This window comes from Micrasema longulum, unplaced genomic scaffold, assembly GCF_059751315.1.
Source record: "Micrasema longulum isolate JH-2025_06_02 unplaced genomic scaffold, ASM5975131v1 h1tg000026l, whole genome shotgun sequence".
NCBI classification, from domain to species: domain Eukaryota; kingdom Metazoa; phylum Arthropoda; class Insecta; order Trichoptera; family Brachycentridae; genus Micrasema; species Micrasema longulum.
The window spans coordinates 431,484-452,573 of NW_028277233.1; the positions used below are offsets into that span (position 1 = coordinate 431,484).

At 33.2% G+C, this 21,090-nt stretch overlaps 1 protein-coding gene across 3 annotated transcripts in view; it reads left to right on the forward strand.

Annotated features, from left to right (window-relative positions):
* The window catches only part of LOC148285522 (uncharacterized), a 119,954-nt gene extending 115,432 nt beyond the window's left edge, over positions 1-4,522 (forward strand). For all 3 annotated transcript variants that reach the window (XM_088223725.1, XM_088223719.1, XM_088223734.1), the window contains one exon: positions 2,320-4,522. In XM_088223725.1, the coding sequence (XP_088079851.1) occupies positions 2,320-3,431 (1,112 nt within the window). In that variant the 3' untranslated portion in view covers positions 3,432-4,522. The remainder of the gene's footprint in view (positions 1-2,319) is intronic.
* The last annotated feature ends 16,568 nt before the right edge of the window (positions 4,523-21,090 follow it).

Here is a 21,090-nt window from a genome sequence, read left to right on the forward strand (position 1 = left end):
ATATTTTAAGTTACCAAAACGAGGCATTCCGCAAATTAACTGACAAGTAATTCTCGACTTATATGCAAATCGCGCCAGGGAATAATTCCGCTGACGGTGAATATGGCAAAGCTATAAACATAAATCAAGGCCTCGGATGTTTTAACACAGAACTGATCATTCATGAAAACTCCTCACAATTGCGCGATAAATTAAATAACGAAATATATATTCCGTTCTTCATGCTCGCGCCCACGAGATGGCTACCGTTTTCTCGAACTCCATAGGTCTGTCTAGTGATTCTACACACAACTCGGCCGTGTTCCGTATCTCGTCCTCCGAATCCGAACTATATTTTATGCCCTGTTAGCGCTTTGTTCCTCGCTGATCTTAGCTGCGTCTGAAAGCAAACAAATACGCGAGCCTATAAAATAAATATGATTTATTAAGCACTCTACCGTAATCTATTTTATATTGCGTATAAATTCAACCGGTTTGAATGACGCTTCAAGGATGTAAAAAGTTAAGAGCGATGGCGTTATTTATCAACGGCATTTAAAATAAAGAAAAGTTTATCATTTCCTTAAAAATCTTTTAATTTAATAGTCACCTATAAATATGTTCGTGATGATTAGGGAATCGACGCGGGACAACCTAAATACTTATACGCCTCCGTCATAAGTCACGCGCTAAACTAAAGTTTTTTTCACCAAGGAACATACGTTTAAATGCGATTCGATCAATTCTTTTGGAATATTTATAAATTAATTGCAACTGACAGTGATTGAGCAATTCTCATTTGAAAATCATTAATAACCAGGCACGTTGTATCGGATCATAATTTGTTCTAATAGGTGATGTATATGTAATGTATTAAGTTAGTGCGGTGCATGCTCTGCACACTCTTATATGCATGCAATAAGGAAGCAAATTGCACTTCTGTCAGGTCGCTAAGCAGATCGCCGCGTTTTAGAAAGTGCGCTTAATGTTTTGATACCGACGTAATACAATTAGCATGACCGATCGATAAATACCTGATTATTACTTACGCCAATATTGCGACTTGTAAGCAATAATCTCACCCGGGTTAATCTTCAAGCCGCAACATATTAATACTCGATTTACCAACATCTATCATTATGGACTCAAACTACAGTGATTTAACTGGAAACTTATATACAAGCACACTTGAATACCAACACGATTTATAAATATTCTTATGATATACAACTTAAAAACTTTAAATATCGGTTAGAAAAACAGCAATCTTAGCTTGAAATCAAATGAGTAATCCACAACTTAACCGAAAAAAGTTCTTTGAGTGATTTAGGTACCTAACAGTAGTTTTGAATAGTTTTAAAATGCTGCAATATTGTATTTTATTCATAATGTTTCAAAACATTTTTTCTGTATTTTAATAACCTCGGTAGATAAGAGACAATTTTTGGAACTTTACTTACGTTCACAACCTATCTAGTAAATTCATAATTTAATTATGGTGATATACACGTACTTCTTCAATATTTTAATTACCCAATTAATTTGGCTTTCTTTAATGCATAAAATGAGGCTTTTCATACCAGGATTGCAGGAATGCTAAGCGGGTGATTACGTTTTTATTGAGCCGTTGTTTATCTCGTAGGTTTACGGCATCCATATAACTTATTAAAATGCTTTTCATGTTATTTCGATGATAACCGTTTTACAGTTATCAGCAAATGAGTAGCCACAGTGTTGCGAACATCATTACACTATATTTTTGCAATTTCTTACACCGCGTTAATTATTTAATAAATCATTTTTTTATTTTTTTATTTAATAATCTATTGATTTATGTTTTCTTTAAAGTATTATTTATCAAAAATTAGTTTGAATTTTTAAATTACTCGCTTTAGAAACTCACAATCTCATTAATATTTAAAATCACAAAGATACAATAGTAATAATACAAAAGCATATTTTGTTTTATGATATACCTACCGACATACATATTTGTTTTGGAGCTTTAAATGTTATTTTTCTTGATTTATAATGTAAAGATTGTTTTTTTTAATGTTTATAAAATATATTGATGGCAAAATAATTCACATTTTATGTATGATATAACCCAAGTATGGCTGGAAGGCGATAAACAGTCCGCGTACTGGACTCATACCGGATATATGTTTGTTCCCTCCAGCGTTTATCATAAAACTCCAATATTAAACGTAAATTGCGTCTAAATTATAATGTTTTACAATTTTAATATCGCGTTGGTCAATGCTCAAACTGATCTCGTAATTTATTCTCAGCGTGAAGTTTATCATTCGCAAAACTAACGTAAAATTTCTTGGTTTTCAGGATCCTTGGAGGGCGAGGAGTTGTCCCTAGCGGGGGGCAGCCCGTGCAGCAGCCGGGGGCCCGCCAAGCACGAGGCGTCCCTGTCCCCGGGGGCGCGGGGCGAGGAGGCCAGCAACACCAGCACGGCCAGCGCCAGCATGTACCCCCGCGCCGCCAACGACCAACACAAGCTCGCCTACCGGGGCGTTTTCATGAACGCCTCCGTACCCACCACCATGGCGCAGCCGCCCCCCTCGCTGTCGCCCCCGTCCGCCATGTCCGGCTGGGCCCTGCCGAGCCCGGACAAGACGTTGTTCCAGCCCATGTTCGGGCTCCAGCAGTACTCCGCCAGTAGCCCCCAGTACGACGAGCGGCCCGAGCTGCTCGGCCTCGGCGAGTGCGGGCTGCGGCCCCCGCCTTCCTACCTCGAGCTCCCCCCCACTGACATGGGGTACCGCCCCCCGCAGGGCAAGTACCAGTGGCTGGACGCGCCCATCCAACAGGAGCAGGAGTACCAACAACAGCAGCCCGTGCAGCCGGGCCCTTCCTCCCTGGTGCCCAAGCAGGAACCCTACGCGGCTGCTTCCTGCGGAGAACAGGCGCAGCACTCCCAGTACGCTGTCACGCTAGCGGAGTACAATCCCTCCACCAGCAAGGGCCACGAGATCTTGTCGCAAGTTTACCAGCAGAGCAACATGCCGCTGAAACTGGTGCCCGTCAAGCCTCGCAAGTACCCAAACCGCCCGAGCAAAACCCCCATCCACGAGCGGCCTTACGCGTGCCCGGTCGAGAACTGCGACCGGCGGTTCTCGCGGTCGGACGAGTTGACCCGCCACATCCGGATCCACACGGGCCAGAAGCCCTTCCAGTGCCGGATCTGCATGAGGTCCTTCAGCCGGTCGGACCACCTCACGACGCACATCAGGACCCACACGGGCGAGAAGCCCTTCTCCTGCGACATCTGCGGGCGCAAGTTCGCGCGGTCGGACGAGAAGAAGAGACACGCCAAAGTGCACCTGAAGCAGCGGCTGAAGAAGGAGAAGAGCTCGGGCGGCGGCGGCGGCGGCGGCGGCGCGGGGGGTGGAGCGCCGCCCGCGCTGATCCCGCTGCAGATGCCTTCCTCGGGGCTGTGAGCGCGGGGCTCCGGTGACGGCGCGCGGCGGGGACGGGCCGGGGCCCCATATTGGAGCCCGCGGCCCCCGACTGTGATCTCCGATAGACTTCGGCCGCTCCCGGTGACGAGTGCGAGCGAGACTTTTTCGAGAAGATTTATTTAAAATATTATTTTTAGGACTGTTATCTTGCCGCGGTTGGAGCGGCGTCGTTGTTTAACTCGTACTTTAAGTTCCACTCTTAAGATTTAACAAACATGGCTTTAACTACTAAATAAAAGACGAAAGAATGGCAAGTCTAGATAGAATATTGAAATAATCTATTTTACGTGTTGCCAAATAACAAACGATCGTTTCGACGACTTCGCAGTACATTCCACGTTGTAGATTTTTTACGTAATTATCGATCATCGGCTGTTTAGATTGGATATTAAATTATTATTATCGTGTCTAATGTTGAATCGTCGGATTGTTGTACTACCTACTTGTTGATCAGTCTGAGGCACGTCACTTCCATCCTTCTGGCCTAGTCCTCTACCTCCGACCCCCCCCCGCTGGCAACTCCTGGAGTGCTTCGGATCGTCGCCTTATCCCACGTGTCTTTGCATCCCTCCGGCGCCAACCTCCCCCGCCCCCTCCCACTTGCCCGGGCTCCCATCGTACTAAAGCGTTTCGCTTGTTTCTATTGATCTCATTTTTCGTTAATGTTTAGGTCTCCGATGCTTAAACGTGCAAAATATATCGTAAATTGTGTTAAGCGTCGAGAGCTCGGAAATAATTATAACGTTCATTTAGTCATGATTTTAGAACAGAAATCTTTATATCTTTACCAGAGTATTAAACCGATTAACTATTAAAATAATCATTAATATCATTCTCACGTCAGTGATGGCGCCTTTACGTACAGAAATTAGACGAAACTATTTTCATACAAATGAATATTTTTATAATGCACTTGAAGAATATATATTATGATCTATTATTATTTATAAGACTGCTGCGGCCGCAAGAACGGCTCGGTCGCGGTCGACTCTGTAGTACGTTTCCGCTGTCTCGAGACGCAGTTCTAGTGACCTCTATTGATAGTACAACGATTTGATATTCTGAACAAATATGTGAAAACTAACCCTTTGTTGCATTTCCTTCACCCTCCTTTTTACACAATGTCGGAAACAGTGATCTAGAAGAAAAATAACTGAATCTTGCCTGTGAATCGCACTGAATTCTTACTACACGAACCAATGTTTTACGGAAACGAAAAGTTTTACTTTTTTACAAATTCTATGGTAAAAAATAGACAAATATTTAATATTTTTATATATCATGAAATGTTTCTTATTTGTTGTTTGAATGTTACGGTTCGCATATAATGTGACGGTGCGTAACTCAGTGGATGATTTACCACACTAAAAAAGCATAAAATGTTGCTATTCCCTTTCGGCTAAAGCCACAAATTCTATGAAATTGAACAATGTTAACAAATTGAATGTTTCTGAGGTCACGATGAGTTTATTCGACTTTAATTACTTCTGTGTCTCACACTATAGACTAATTAATTATTAAATAATTGTACCTTTGTAAATATACATCGACTAAACCCCCTTTAATGTGTATATAATGAAAACTATTAATTTTATTTAATTACTAAATATATGATTATTAAAAAAAATAAAACAAATTATAATCTTGTTGACTACACTACTTTTGTTTTTTATTCAAAATATATCCCACTTTGACCCTAGTTAGATAAAGATAAAAACCATCATCTTTATGGATACAACCACTCACCTAATTTTCTTTGTCTACCGGTTTTGAGACGTACCTGTCACTTCGTCAGGACACTAATCAAACTTTCATGCAAATTCCACTGTACTGAAACTTGCTGAAAAAAAATACCGAACAAATAAAAAACGAAATTCCAATGGATCAACATGGATCAAAGCTCACAATGGTAACATGGAAAATGAGCGAGTGGATGAATTAGCGAAAAAAGCTTCCAAATTGAGAAACTCTCCCTACCGATGACCACATTCCTATGACGTACATTAAAAAAATAGAGCAAGAAAAATCATATAATATTTAGAACAAAAGATATTTGTCAAGTGATACGGGCAAAATAACGAAATTGTTTTTCAAAAGTTTAATGGATGCCGAGATATTGAATACTTTTAGGCGGACTTACGAGCTAACACAATTGCTTTCAGGTCATGGTGCTTTCCGAAAATACCTTCATAGATTAAAAAAAGAGATAATGGTTTCTGCCCTTGCGATGGACTCATCTTTTAGAACGTCTTCCAAATATATTACTCGATTGCCCCATGTTTAACGCCGAGAGGTTAAACTGTAAACAAATGTGCGCACAATACGGACTTTTTTTTTTAAACCCCGAGGATGTGATCAAAAATTAAGGCACTGCGGAAAAATACATTGACATTCAGAAGACCTTAGTGATGAATATGAAAAAAAAAATGAAAGAACGGACACAGACCCGTGAAAATTAACTGTTGTACAATATATACATACTAGGAAAAAAAAGCTATGTATGCATAAGCAAAACAATAAATAATCTGACTAAAAGGGAAAAAACCCATTATACACCTCCACCGGAATTTGCAGGTTTTTTTTAAGAATTTTCTTTTCATAGAGTCTTTATTCAAGATAATGTTGATACAATATTATTTTACACAATAAAACATATAATATTGACCAATATTCGATTTAATAAACTATCAAATAGTAATAAGTGTCTTGACAAAGAGACGGGTACGTCTCGAAACGGGTCGACATAGAAAAATCGGTAAGTGATTACATGCAAATATTAACTAGTATTTATTGATTTTTTTACCACAAAGCTTTGAACATCAAAAATATTAAAATAATATTTAAAAGACGTTTCAACAATGATGAAGTATCCCACGGAGAAGTTGATTTAGAAATTTAAGCATTTACAGCGCTAATGATCTGTTATTGGCTGGTTGAATTTATCGGATAAAATACTGATACTTTTACCATTCTATATATTTTATAAGCGATTTAGATCTGGTATTTATTTATTTATTTATTAACGGACATTGTCCATGTATACAATTTATAAGGTTTAAATATTACAATAAAACAATAGTTTAAAACATGAAAAAAAAAAAAAAAGAAGCATTGACAAACATAAGGGACATCGAGACAAGATCTGGACTATTTATTTAGTGGTCGTTTAAATCGTTGTAAACTTAAACCAAAAAAGTCCAGATCTTGTCTAGAGTTAACAATACGACAAAGGCGGGTGAGTGGAGAATTTAGGCCATAGTTTGTTCTATGCTGATCGATGAACAGTACTTCATTGTTTCAGATTTAGGTAGACGCGCAGGAGTTGGCGTCCATCGAAAAGGCCAGGATTTTTTTGTGAACGAAACACTTTCTGACTCGGGAACGGGCATGGAATGATGATCGTGGAATCAAAGATATGAGGCCTTTTTCCTATTCAGTGGCGGCAGATACATAGAAAAATATCGTAGACGATTAATTTTAAGTCTGAAGATTAAAATTTCAGTTTTGTCTTTTATCACATTTTTATGCAGACGCAAGTGGTCGCTAATTCGATTGCCCATATAGTTCAGGTGAAACATTTATTTAAAAAGTTGTTTTTACACCAGAATATATCAGGATAGTTCCTGGATAGTTCACTTTATTGTAAGGCCGCCAGTGAAGATAAATATGAATGTTTATTTTACAAAATTATTAAGTTAATATAAATTCAAAACCCTGAAATTTTCTCTGCTTATCTAACTTACCAAAATTAGTTTTAAAGGCTGAAAGGATTATTTTATTTAACAAATGTTACTTTTTAAAACCATTTTTTTTTACGAGACTCAAAAACCAGATGCCGAAATACATATATAAAATATTACTTAACATCTTCATACACCACTCAATAATAGTAAATAAATAAAAAAACTGAGATACTTTTTGTGCTGAAATTTATATTGAACTTCTCAATTTAAAATTTGAAACGATCTTTTTATTTTTAATAACGTTGTCTTTACCAAAAACGTATTTTCACGTGGGAGTCAACTTAAATAACAACTCAGAATTTACCAGTTGTTCCGAGCATTGTATATTGACCTCACAAATATATTCTACCAGCAATCTATCTGGAAGTATTGAAAAGCGTAGGTATAAGATCCACAAATTGGTTTGGACAGACTTGCAAAAAAATCCTTAAATCTGATAAGTATGATCATGCGATAACAAATCCTTTTTAATAGACAAAGACAATCAATAATATTTATTTATACCGCACGTTCTTATTAATGCCACGAAATATAAAAACAAATGGGGTTACTTCGGAAAACACTTATTACTATAATTACTAGAAGTTAAAAGGTACTGAGGACTAATGAATAAACTCCGTTATCAAAATGAGGATGTGTTGAACAATTTCAGAATTGAAAATCGAAAGTAGAGATGACTTTTTACTTAAAAGAACATTTTCTCAATGAAAAATTAGTTTTATATGTATGTATGTGCTCTTATTGGACATCCGAAAAATACGACAACATGATCCATTTAATGTTTTTATGTAAAGATCTTATTCACAACATGGACTTCTATCTATGTTTATTCTAAAAAGATGATTGTTTATTCACCAATGGCCAATTCCTGATCTTCAAATATCTACGAGAGATTCGCTCAATAAAACCGATAAAAATATCAAATTCGCCCAAATAAACAACGTTATATGACACAAAATGTCGCTTTTCACACTTCAATCTATGGATGTACAGAAAGTAATTATTTTTAATATTTTTATTTATTTACTTCAAGACAGTTTGCTACATATTATTTGAGACATAAGTCCCATCAATCCATTATAAATTAATTTAAAAAAAAGTATGCACGCGTTGGAATATTTACTAGGTAAGTTACTACGTCACCCCATTTTCCACGTTGCATATAATATTATATAGGTAGTATAATATTATATGCGACCATTTTCAACTACCCATAATTGTAATCCCGTTCTAGAAAATAATAAATATTTTTTTCCGGAATTCGCAACACTGCCGCGGGGACCACAACCCGTCTTTTTTTATGATATTCTGTTTAAATTTTTTTTTAAATACATAAAATAGTTATGATACTTCAATAATATTAACGGCACACGTGCCGCGCCATAGATGTAAATTTTACGAAAGCGTTAAAGCATAATCAAGTCAGCACCCGTGTTTATTGAAATTTTGATTGTTCGGTAGACAAAAAATTGTTTTATATGTAAATTGAGATCCATTCGTATGATCACAAATGAAACGGTAAAGGCAATGGTCTAAATAACGCAAGGGTTTGAAAGAAAAACATATGAAAATCATCACATGATATTACATCGCATCTTTGCAAAAATAGTGATACTTTAAGAATATTTTCGATTTAAAATGTGCCACTTTTTGAAGTATTTCACAAAATTATTATTGACAGTGAACATCAAGAGTTCTAACTCAAAAACAAATACAAATACTCTTAACTAATACGGCTCCTTTAAGCTGTACTCGTTATAATAATTCTTTATTTTCTCATATAAAAAATATTGTAATTCTGTTAATGGTGCAATATTCTCAAAAATAATTATGTGTATAGTATTTTTTTTATTGGAAAAATAAATATTTGCGTTCTTATGATTTACCCAAATATTTCATTTTAAGGGCCATTTTTAACGAGTGGAGTAACGAAAAAATGGAATCCAGTTGGGGTAGAGTGGGATTCGAACCACAAACTTTTGGTCCGTAAGTCCGAGACACTAGCCACAGGATCACAACCCGATTAGTTTTTTTTAAAAACAACTATATTGATTGTCAAATAATGTGGAAACACGCTTTCTGTAATAATTGTATTTGTTTATATTTTACTTTTTAAAAAAAACCAACCATATTGATTATCAAATGATGTGGAAACAAGCCTTATTTGACTAGACAGACTTCTGAGATTTGTGGAAATCACAATCACTAGTCAGAATAATAAATGTGACTCTGTGGGCCTTACTTATTTTTTTTATTTTTTTTTAATTGATTTACAATTTTAAAAAACCCGTTAGGGTTACATTAGAAATTTAATATTGTCTAGTCATTTTATATCTCGTCTAGTCTAGTTAGTTCAGTCATCATGTGCTTTTTCAGATTGATTTTAAATTTGTCTCCATTAAAAGTTTTCAAGTAGTAAGGTAGGTCAAATATAAAGTTACGCCTAGGCATAGTGGTAGAATAAAGATGGGAATACCATCCTTATTTTACCACTGTATTAAGTATGATATTCCCATCCGTATTCTACCACTATGCCTTGGCGTAACTTTATACCAAATTTTTGAGTAAGGCCCCGTGTGTAATGTAATCATTAAAACTAGCTAATGACAGGTCATAAGACTTTAAATATCTAGATTTATATTTAAGTTATTTTTAAAAATACGGAATAAAGAATTAAAATACTTTTACCTTGTCATTTTTTTTTTGTTGATAAAATGGTAGAAAGGGAAAGTTTTAATGAAAGTACCTACATAGTTAGCCCAAAAAGGTACAAGTTATAACATTCGTTATTTTCATTTTTCACTATTATCATATTATTTGCTCACGCTTGATATAATAATTAAATACCTGATACTTCTATTAGTATTCTAGTACCATTGGGAGAAAAAAAATGAAAATGTATTGTTAAATTCATCGTTCTTGTGTCATTTTTCTTTGATAAGTTTCTTCAAAGTTCAGCGGTCGATAAAAAAAAAGTGACCTAACTGAAAAATTAACCACGGTAAATTATGTATATTTGTAAAATATATTCTGCCAAGTTGTGAGGATTTGAGTATAGAACTCGCAAGGCGCGAGTATCTTGGTAGATGAATGCCCCTCCCAGTGACAGAATGCCGGACTAGACAGTGCTAAACTAGGATATATTTTTAAATGTATCGATGCTTTTGAAACAAAGATATATGAGCAACATTCAATGGCTAAGGACCAGTTGCACCAAAAAAGTTTAAAGTTTAACAATTGCTGCGTTTCGATCGAATTGGACAAAATTCATGCCACAAAAATGTAAGAAAAATCAACCCGTTTTGCCCAGAAAAAAAATGCAAAACTTAAATATTTAATTTTAAATTTGTATAAACCACTTTTTTTATTACACTTCGTCCGGTTTCGAGGTTACTACCTCATCGTCAGGAATTTAACTAACTTATAATTACACGCGTTGCTATTTATATCATAAAATATTGTATGAAAGAGACTGAAAATTGAAAAAAAGAGAGAGAAAGAAGATAAAATAAATCATAACGGGAATAGTTTTAAAAGAGGACTCGAAGTTAAATTCAATTGATTATTTATTACTTGAAGTTTTTGATCGCAAATCATCTTATATCCGAAAACCATGAATTTAATCAAGAAACGGGTGTAGAAATTTTGCATGTCAATACAAATGGTTTTCGTTTAGATAATTTAGAACGATTAGAAATTAGTAAAGCCATTAATCAAAAACTGGTTGTACAAATTGTGAAAAAAAAGTGGTTTATACAAATTTATAAACAAATAAGTGTAAAATGTCATACCACAAATTGAAAAATGTTTTTGATAACAATAATATTTCATTTTAAATTATTCGAACTTGAATTTTGTAGGGCAACCGATACATAATATAACAGACTTCGATATCCAATGAGATCACAATCGAATGAACGCAGAGAAAGCGAAAGGGGACGCTGCGATTTCTAGTGATAATTGTCATAGTTTACATAGTGTCACGATAGCTCAAAAAATTCTTAAACACGCTTAACTATTATACTCGTACAAGGCATAAGGTTCTCGACGTCCTGGACGGCCACCGCTGACGGTTTGTCGACAGTTAATGACAAATCTACGACACATAGACCTGACTTAGGAGGATACGCTGGAGTTGGAGGCGTGGAGGCTGCTTATGAGAACCGTATGTTCCAACTAGTGGGCGGACATGGTATAATGATGATGACAGTTTTTTTATCTTATGTTTGCGGTTTCTGTTCTGTTATTTACCTCTCTTGGCTTAATAACACTATTAATTTCACTAAATAGAAAATGTTAACATATTACAACAGAGATGAAGAACATTTTAGAGGAGGTAACATTGAAATCCAGGCATTTACAGGGTTTATGATCTGTCGTTGGCTGGAAAATGTGATTATAATCCATATTTGTAAAACAGATATGTAATAAACTGTGTTTTTTTCTTCAATTATGGCCATTTAATAGAATGTACAAAAATAGTTACGCAAAGCTATATTTAGCTCCATAAGCAGTAAATGTTTTCAAAACATTCCAAAAAATGTATCGAAACTTAACGAGACTCAAATTAACTAACAACTTTATGTATAATAAACTGCCAGAGTTAATGCTTACCTTTCAAAACAAAGATTTATTTTGTGTTGAGTGTAGATTACACAATTAATCTGCCTTAATACATATATACACATGTACTGTCTGAATTTTGAAGGTTTTTTTATTTTAACATATTACAACTGAGATGAAGAACATTTAAGATAAGGTAATATTGAAGTCTAGGCATCTACAGGGCTTATGACATGTCAATGGCTGGTTTAAGTGGCCACTTTACACACTGTGTAACATTCACTATTCTGCCCATATTCTGTTTCAATTCTTTCATCTGTTGATGTTTGTGAAGTTAAAGAGCTGAAACCTTTATTTATGCAGGTGAGATTCATCTAATTGAATTATTTCACCGACATACTAGGCAACCGCCTGAAAATCTTATTTTTTCTATTTCTATACTTTTTCATGGACCAGGTGGATTTATCAACAATATTTTGAGTTTGTCCAAATTTTTGTAGACAAGGACTGGATTCAACTCTTTGGGGAGCTGTTTATATTAACACATATTACAACAGAGATGAAGAACATTTAAGATAAGGTAATAAAGAAGTCTAGGCATATACAGGGCTTATTACCTGTCAATGGCTGGTTTATTTATTAAAAAAATATTTTCAAAAGTACCAATGAACTAATATAACGTGTTTTCTGAATTTAAATGTATTAAACAGATAGGTTTTTTGTGTTCTTTACGAAGAACAAAAAAATAGTTTAATTTAGTTAATACATTTCATAAAATGCGACCCTGCATTAAGGTGTGTTGTAACAGTGGTATTGTGCTATGGACGATTGTTGTTTCTACCTGAAGAGCAACCACCCTACATGTGTGTGTGATCTTGTCAGTATACATGTACGCAGCATCACAGCCCATACACTGGTGTGAGTGAGACTGATATGTGACCTTTTATTATTGATACGCGTGCATTATTGCCTTAGATTGTCTCTCGATTTTACACGCATAGACTGTCATACTCCTTCGTGAAATATAATATACATTTATAATAGTAAAATTCGTTTTTATATATATCATTATTCATTATATATATCCGTGCCAGAGGTTTTTATTCCTATTTTTATCAAGACAGCAAAATGATTTAATGTTCCCTGCTGTCAAATATTGCAAGTCCAATACAAAAGAGTCGCATCTAAAATATTTTACATTTGAATACTTTTGTAAAAAAATGTGGTATATTAGTATTAATAAGAAAATTAACATATTACAACAGAGATGAAGAACATTTAAGAGAAGATAAAATAGAAGTCTAGGCATCTACAGGGCTTATGACCTGTCATTGGCTGGTTTAAGTGGCCACTTTACACACTGTGTAACATTCACCATTCTGCCCATATTTGAAAATGGTGCATGGGCAAAGCACAACTTTAAGTTTATTCATCTGTGACATCTTGTTCTAAATGTTTTTAGAAATGATAATGCCGTAGTCATCATTGCGCCACTATTATTTTTTGAATTTGAATAAAAAAAAAAAACACAAGATATTTTACAGTATTGACATTTTTGCCAGATAAATATTTTTAGAAGCATTAACCTTAATAATAAGTTAAGGAATGCTATCTTTGTTTAGTTTTTTATATTTTACTTTTTGTGCTGTTATATTTTCACTTAATTGACATATTTACTAGTTCTTTGCTCAATGTATTATTATTGCGTTTTTTAAAATTATTTTTTATTATTAACTTTTTAAAATATTTTTTTATTATTAACTTTTTAAAATCATTCTTAGGTTGTTGAAATTCTATTTGTCGATGCGTTTTGAAGCTGCAAGACTTTTTGTGATGTTAGCTATCATATTATTTTTATCATATTATGTAAATGTTATCAACTAACAAATATCAAAATTTAGTAAATGGGGTCTAGAATTTCAACCGTCCGTGCGCTCAGTAGCTGCAAGACTTGTTGTTATCTAACTTCTAATTTTATAAATTTTCTTTTTATTTTTACTCTAAACTTCATTGTCAAATAAAAAAAAAATTAAAAAAAATGTAAATAGGGGCTAGATTTCTTATTGTCCATGCGCCCTGTAGCTGCAAGACGTGTTGGGATATTTATTTATTGTACAGCGGTTTTGAGGTGATTTTCACAAAAATGGCGCTTTATGAATTATCCAAACATTATTATTATTATTATTATTATTTCGTTAGTAATTATGGGATACTCGTTGCTATCAAAAAAGTTTTTTCATCTCAGTTGCAAGTCAATAAATAAGGTTTTTAATTACGAACAAGTTAAGTTTGTAAATCAATTAAAAAAGTATAATCATCAAAAAAAATTTGAAGCAACATTATTTTTTACCATTCTTAGACATGTTTGTTTAGTTTTATTCTCAAAAATACATTCGTGCATAACACATACTAAATCATCTTTATATAATATGTACTGTGTAAATTGATAGAAAGTAGAGTGGCTAAAAAGTTAAGTCACAAAATAGTTGGGAAAGTATAGAAAATACCATAACCAATCTAAATCCTCCCTTTATTCTAGTACAATGAATATGAGAATAAACTCTGAGCAATGTTACGTTTGTCAAATCAAGCAATATCGGGTGGCATATAAACGAGGTTCCTTCTTATTTATTTAAAATCTTTTTTAGCAATGTTTTGAGTAATGACGATAAGGGTTTCATCTCTTTATCTTCACAAAAGTCAACAGATGAAAGAGTTGAGAAAATGATGATGTTTAAACGTAGGCAGAATGATGAATGTTACGCAGTGTGTTAAGTGTCCGCTTAAACCAGCCAACGACAAGTCATAAGCCTTGTAAGTACCTTGACTGCCATATTCCCTTCTCAAAATGTTGTCCCTCTTTGTCGCTACAAATTTAATTCTTGAATCTTTGTAACTTTACAAGTTGTTACTTCAGGGTTACATAACGCTTAATTGAGTGAAAATCAGTTATTATTGTTGTTTTAGTCAAAACTCTAAATACTTCATTTAAGATCGCTCACAACTAATTTTTTAGCTGGTTAATGAAAATAAATCTGAAATGAATCCTTTTTTTTTAACCTTTTATCTATTGTTTTTAAAATGGAGGTTAAGGTCCTGTTGTTTAATCTTTAGAAATACTTGTACTTACCTACAAAGTAACTATTTTAAAAGCACAAAAATGGTTCTATGAAATACATAATACATTTTTAAGAAACTCTAAATATGGCTTTACTTGTAAAATATCATTAATAATTACTGATAATTAAACGTACTTGAGCGATAATAATGGCAGAAGTCCACCATTGTCATTATTTAGTTTAATATGCAGAAATGTTCCTGATTATGTTTATTCACCGCACAATTAACGACATGATTCTTAAAAAAAATTATGAGGTCATAAAAGCGTTAATGTCAATATTATAGGTACTAGATTTTATATTCTCATTTAATAAATAATAGTGTCACAATGATTACTAAGCCATTGTTATTTCGGCAAACGTTTAATTCTAGTTGTCCCTAGTGAGTGAACTTAAAGCTTTGCCTTTTTTCGCAAATGCATGTTAGTTTATTGATAGCGCCTGTATGTGTGTAGCAGCTCTCCGGTAAAACTGTTTTTTTGTTGTGCCAGTATTATTCCCGAGGTGCGATATGCATAATATTTATTAGCAACAAAAATGGCCTTCTTTTTCCGTACACCCTATGCGATGTATTAGAATAAAGTCCAGGTAATGTTACGTTTGTCAAGTCAAGCAGTAACGTGTGGCCAAGAAATACAGTCCATATACAATAGGCAGAACGAATCCGATGGCTGCGGTCCCAAATGAGACTTGATTTATCCATTTTAAATTAAGCCGCATAGAACTCAATCCGCATTCATACACGCGTGCAATCATTAACGTTATTTTGTTTATTTTTTATTTATACATTTTTCAATAATGCAAACGTTGATAATTTTAAAAATCGTTCGAGACAGGGGGGAACTAGAATAAATTCATTAAATAAACCAAAAAGTTGTCAACCATAGATTAAAATTAAATCAATCTAACAAAATTTTATGTTCGTCTAAATCCAATTAAGCTGAACCTTAGATTCGACTTTTAAGATACTTTTATTAATTTTTTTAAAATTTTTTTGTGTTTTGTAATATGCATATGTTACATATACAAAACATTTTCTTATATATTAAACAATCATATGTCTACATAAAATTACTGTTCTCCCTTTCGTTTTTTTATGTAATGAAGGAGAAATAAATATACAAATTCTTTAAAAAAAGGCGATGAGGATTATACTTTAAAAAAATATTTGTTCTAATGTTGAAAAAATGCACAAAGAAATAAGCTTGCTCACATTAAAGCAGCAAATTAGATATAATGTAGCATTTTTTGTACAAATATTAATTAAGGGGATGAATGAAATAAAAACAATAATAAAATTTAACCAACAATGTCATACATATAAAACAAGGGATAAAAAAAGATACGATTAGCAATGAGGAAAAAAACAGGACCTCAAAACTCATTGTAAAGGTAATTGAAGCTATACAATGAGTTACCTGAAGAAACAATGGAGATAGAACAGATAGAAATATTAGAAAAAATATATTATTGAGAAATTGTTATAAAAATTGTAATGTCATTAAAAGTTTATGTTAGCTCTTAAGATGTTATGAACTAAATAATAAAGCATAAATAAATAAATACAAAATATTTATTGTATAAACACAAAAAAAACACAAAGGCATAGCCTGGGTGTGGGTAAAATTTTTATTTTACGTTTTATTGAAGACTTGAAGAAAACCTGCGATAGATATAAAAAAATAATGAAATTCAAATGTTTGTTTATAAAAATGAAAAAATTATAATAAATTAATATTATTTATAAAAAAAGCTATTTGTTTAAACTCGAAACAAATTTAAATAAATAATATCTGTCATAATATTATCTTTATGAATTGAACAGTTTTGGATCTATGAAAAACAAATGTCTTTGCGCGAGTCTGGATTTACAATAGAGGATTTTTTTTAACTATTTTATCTTTAGCTAGATCTATTAAAAACTTTAGAAAATAAATGTTGGCGCATGAAAACATATTTTAGACACTAGTCGCAATAGATTTCTCGTTGCTCCTAGAGTTCTTCTTCATTTCCTTTTCCGCACCTTTGGTGCATAGGGCATTGCATTGGTACACCAATCGCAGCGTATCATGATTATTTTTGTTACATGAAAGAAAGATGATCAGTCTCACGCTTCAGATGCCAGTCCAGGGACAATGAAATATTCTAGTGTTAAAACACCGTTTTAAATAAATATTTCACATCAACCATGTTGGGCATCAAACCTGAGACCTTTTGCATGGCAGGAAAACGCGCTGACTTTTACACCACGAGGCTGACAAATTCAGAATCCTGAAAGAGAGAAAAGTCAAGTTTCTTTAAGTATAATTTTAATGAGTATAACGAGTAAATTTGAAAAATGCAATACAAAAAAGGAAAACAACAAATTAAAATGACGTAACTATCTGGACCATAAAATACGTTTTTTTTTTGTTTACAATATACAATTACACTTTGACACAATTTACATCCCCTGACTTGTCAAAAAGTTTTTAAAATCGATTTTAAATCGAAAATATTTTGATAAAATGAATGTAATAATAACAATTATTACAAAGTTTATAAACGTTACAAAATATCTGGATACAATATAAAATTACATACATGTACCCACTGTTATTTTTTTTTACTTGCTTTAATTACTTCAAAAATACTTTAATGTCGATTAACAAACTTGAAAGAACTTCATAAAAATCATTTTTATTAAAAATTAGAACCTGACGGTTTTTTTCACATTTTTTATTACGAAATAGCATAGAATTAAGAATAGTCCAGAAACCGCATACGCACATCAAACAGAAGGCAACTCAACTAATCATAAATGAGTAGGTTTACGTTTTGATCCATCAGTTTCTTTGTAGACGTCGCTCAGTACGCAACTCCTGATTTGAATTCAACTATGCCGTGTTGTGTCCTTTTAAAGTGTAGAAATACTAAAGAAACAGGATGCAATCACATTTCATGCGTAATTAGCAAATGATTGTGTATATAACAAATGCATTACTTAAAAATTGAATTATTTTTCCATCTGTCAGATTGTCGAAGAAACAAAATGGAAATTTCGTTAGTGTTGCAGGGTAGTAATTTTGTTTACCCTACTTTACTCATCTAGAGAATTTATGAAAATTGGATCTCGGATTAAACAACTCTGTAATGGACATTTGACCAACATTATCTTATATATATATATGTAGGTGAAATAATTCAATTAGATGAATCTCACCAGCATAAATAAAGGTTTCAGCTCTTTAACTTCACAAACATCAACAGATGAAAGAAATGAAGGAATATAGATGTTCAAATATAGGCAGAATGGTGAATGTTACACAGTGTGTAAAGTGGCCACTTAAACCACTATTGACAGGTCATAAGCCCCGTAGATGCCTAGACTTCTATATTACCTTCTCTTAATGTCTTAATTTTTTTACACTGTATACTTTCCTAAGAAGGGATTTATAGAATTCTTGAAATATGCAGGGCTTATGCCCTATCTTTGGCTAGTTATTTATAGGCGTTTTTTAGTGGGTAAAATAATTTAGCCAGATGTATTGCATCCACATCAATAAAGGTTTTAGCTCTTTTGCTTAAAAAAACCCATTTTTTATTTTTATAAAAAATACATAAATCTAAAAAGGTTAAATTTTCAGCCCATGCACAGGAAATTCGTAGCTAGTCGGTACTATAAACAAAAAACCTATGTACATTTTTAAAACAGTGAGATAAATAAATAATTGAAATATTTGTATGTGTAAAACAAACCTGTTAAAGAAACTGTGTCCCACCGAAAAGTATCTAGACTAGTGACCAACCAAATCAAGATTTTCAGCCGAAATTGAAACCGAATCTCGGTTTCTGTTCTAGTTTCGGCAGAAACTGAAACCGAAACCTATTTAAGAACACTTTAAAACGCTCAAAATAAATAGTTTTTATTTTTGTTGTATTGTTCATTAAAATAAGTGTTAAATAAAAAAAACAATGAAATAAAGGCGTTAATGTAATGGGTTTTTTTTTTTTTTCTAGCGCTTTTTGATTCGTTGTTATGTTTTACAAATAGCTTATATGTAACAGTTATTTAACGCACACTATAGGAACATAAATTTATTAACTATACAGGAATTACAAAAATATGAATGTAAAATATCTTAGAACGACTAACCATAAATAATCAACAATTCACAAAATCAGCCCAGACTTCTTTGATTGATTTTAGACAATGGCAATACAATAACTAATTATTTGAATGGAGAACAATTTAATATTTCTAATTGGACTAGTTGTGACATGGGTAACTTGAAAAAAAAATTCTTAGAAAAGAAATAACCCGCAAAGCCTTTATTTAGGGGCTTGTCAGCAGGTGGGAAAGACGAGATTTGGAAGGAAGTTACTAAAAATTTGCCAATGTTAAATATAATTATTAAATGTTTTTTTTGAAAATCTTAGTTTTTAGCCTGTTTTTATTAAAACCGATGCAATGAACTTTTTCATTGCCTAAAAGGAACAGACATGAACGCAATTGATTTTGGATTTTTTTTATTTGGTTTATTTATTTGTACTCCCGACCTGTTCTCCCGGTCGTCAGGAATATCATACGACTTCCGAATTGAAAGCAACAATACATAATAGATCATTACAAAATGATCGTTTTAATGAAAGGATTCTCTCTGAATGTTTATATGCATGTTTACATTGTGTGCGTCCCTACTGCCTCTTTGCCTACTACCGAGGTGGCCTTCCATACTGCGAGTACCTTATAGTAGTGGTCCCCAACCCCCGGGTCGCGGGCCGGTACCAGTCCGTGGATCAAAGTAACCGGGCCGCCCAAGGTCCTGCTTAAAAATCAAAATTACTTTTTAAAAAATCGACCACCACAGCACTTAAATCCCTATTGCCATTTCCGACATCCTATATGTGTAAAGCAGAGTTTTCTGCAGCGACGGCAAACAAAACAAAACAACGGAATAAACTGGATATAAACAACTTACTTTGGATGTCATTTTCTTCTTACCCTCAGAAGAACCGTCTCGTTGCAAAAAAACAAACACAGGGTTCTCATTGATTTAGCGTTATAGCAGTAGCGTTTATATTTTATTTTAAAAGCATGTTTAAATACAATTAAATTAAAGTTATTATTTCATAACAATTTAAAACATAAACAATCAACGTTCTTCTTTCAGCAGGCCGCGGTAAAATTAATAAACGTCAACTGGTTTCGCAGCGATAAAAAGGTAATGGACCACTGACATTTAGAGTAAATCAAACAAAGAGTGCGCACTGAAAAAGAGTACGCACTGCGATATATTCGAATAATGTTTCCAAAATTAACAACACTGCAATTTCAATCAGTTTTCTATGGCCTGAACTATCAAAAAGCTTGTCGTTCATATCGCGTGTACGATTGCATTTCTTATACAAAGCTATTTATTTTTTTAAGTCAATTTTGACCTTAAAATTTACCTTAAATCTGTCATAAAACTAGGACTTATTTATAATAGTAATTTTAATTATAGCCACAAATGGGTGTCAAATCTAAAAGTGCGCATGCGTATTCTATAATATATATATATATACATAAAGATACGCAAAAGAAAGAACAGAAGAAGAAGGAAGGGGCAGAAAAATTTCGAACAAAATCAACGAAAACGGGGAAGAAACCCAAAACTGACGGAAAACCAATGAGTTCAGTTAATGAAACGAGCCAACAAGTCCTCCGTTGGTCTTTTTGGTAAAAGTACACGTTGAGCCACCGGAAGTGGATACTATTTAAGATATTATGTATGATAGCAGGTGAGTGCATGAGTGATGAGTTGTTTTAAAGCATTTAATAGGGATTTGTGTATAAAAAATTACATTTTATTTCATGCGTACTCTTACCAGTATAGTAGGAAAGAGCAGGTCCGCAAAAAATGATATTTTAACTGTTTTTCTTAGAAGTAAAATTTTTCAGTATTTTTCGCTTATTGATTGTAAATAGTTTTATTTCCAAAAATGTTGTATTTTCCCATGATGTTTATAGTTGATGGTTTGTTTTTTCATTATAAAGTTTATTAAAATAAAAAGTTTGTTAGGTACACACTCTTCGCTTGCTTTACCGTATCAATATGACTATCAAAACCTTTACTTTGTATTTTGTGAGACCTGAGGTAACTTGTCATAATATCGCATCGCGCATTGATTGTTATTATAATAAAAAATACGATATTATATTTTTTCCAAAAACACATAGTAATAACGGAG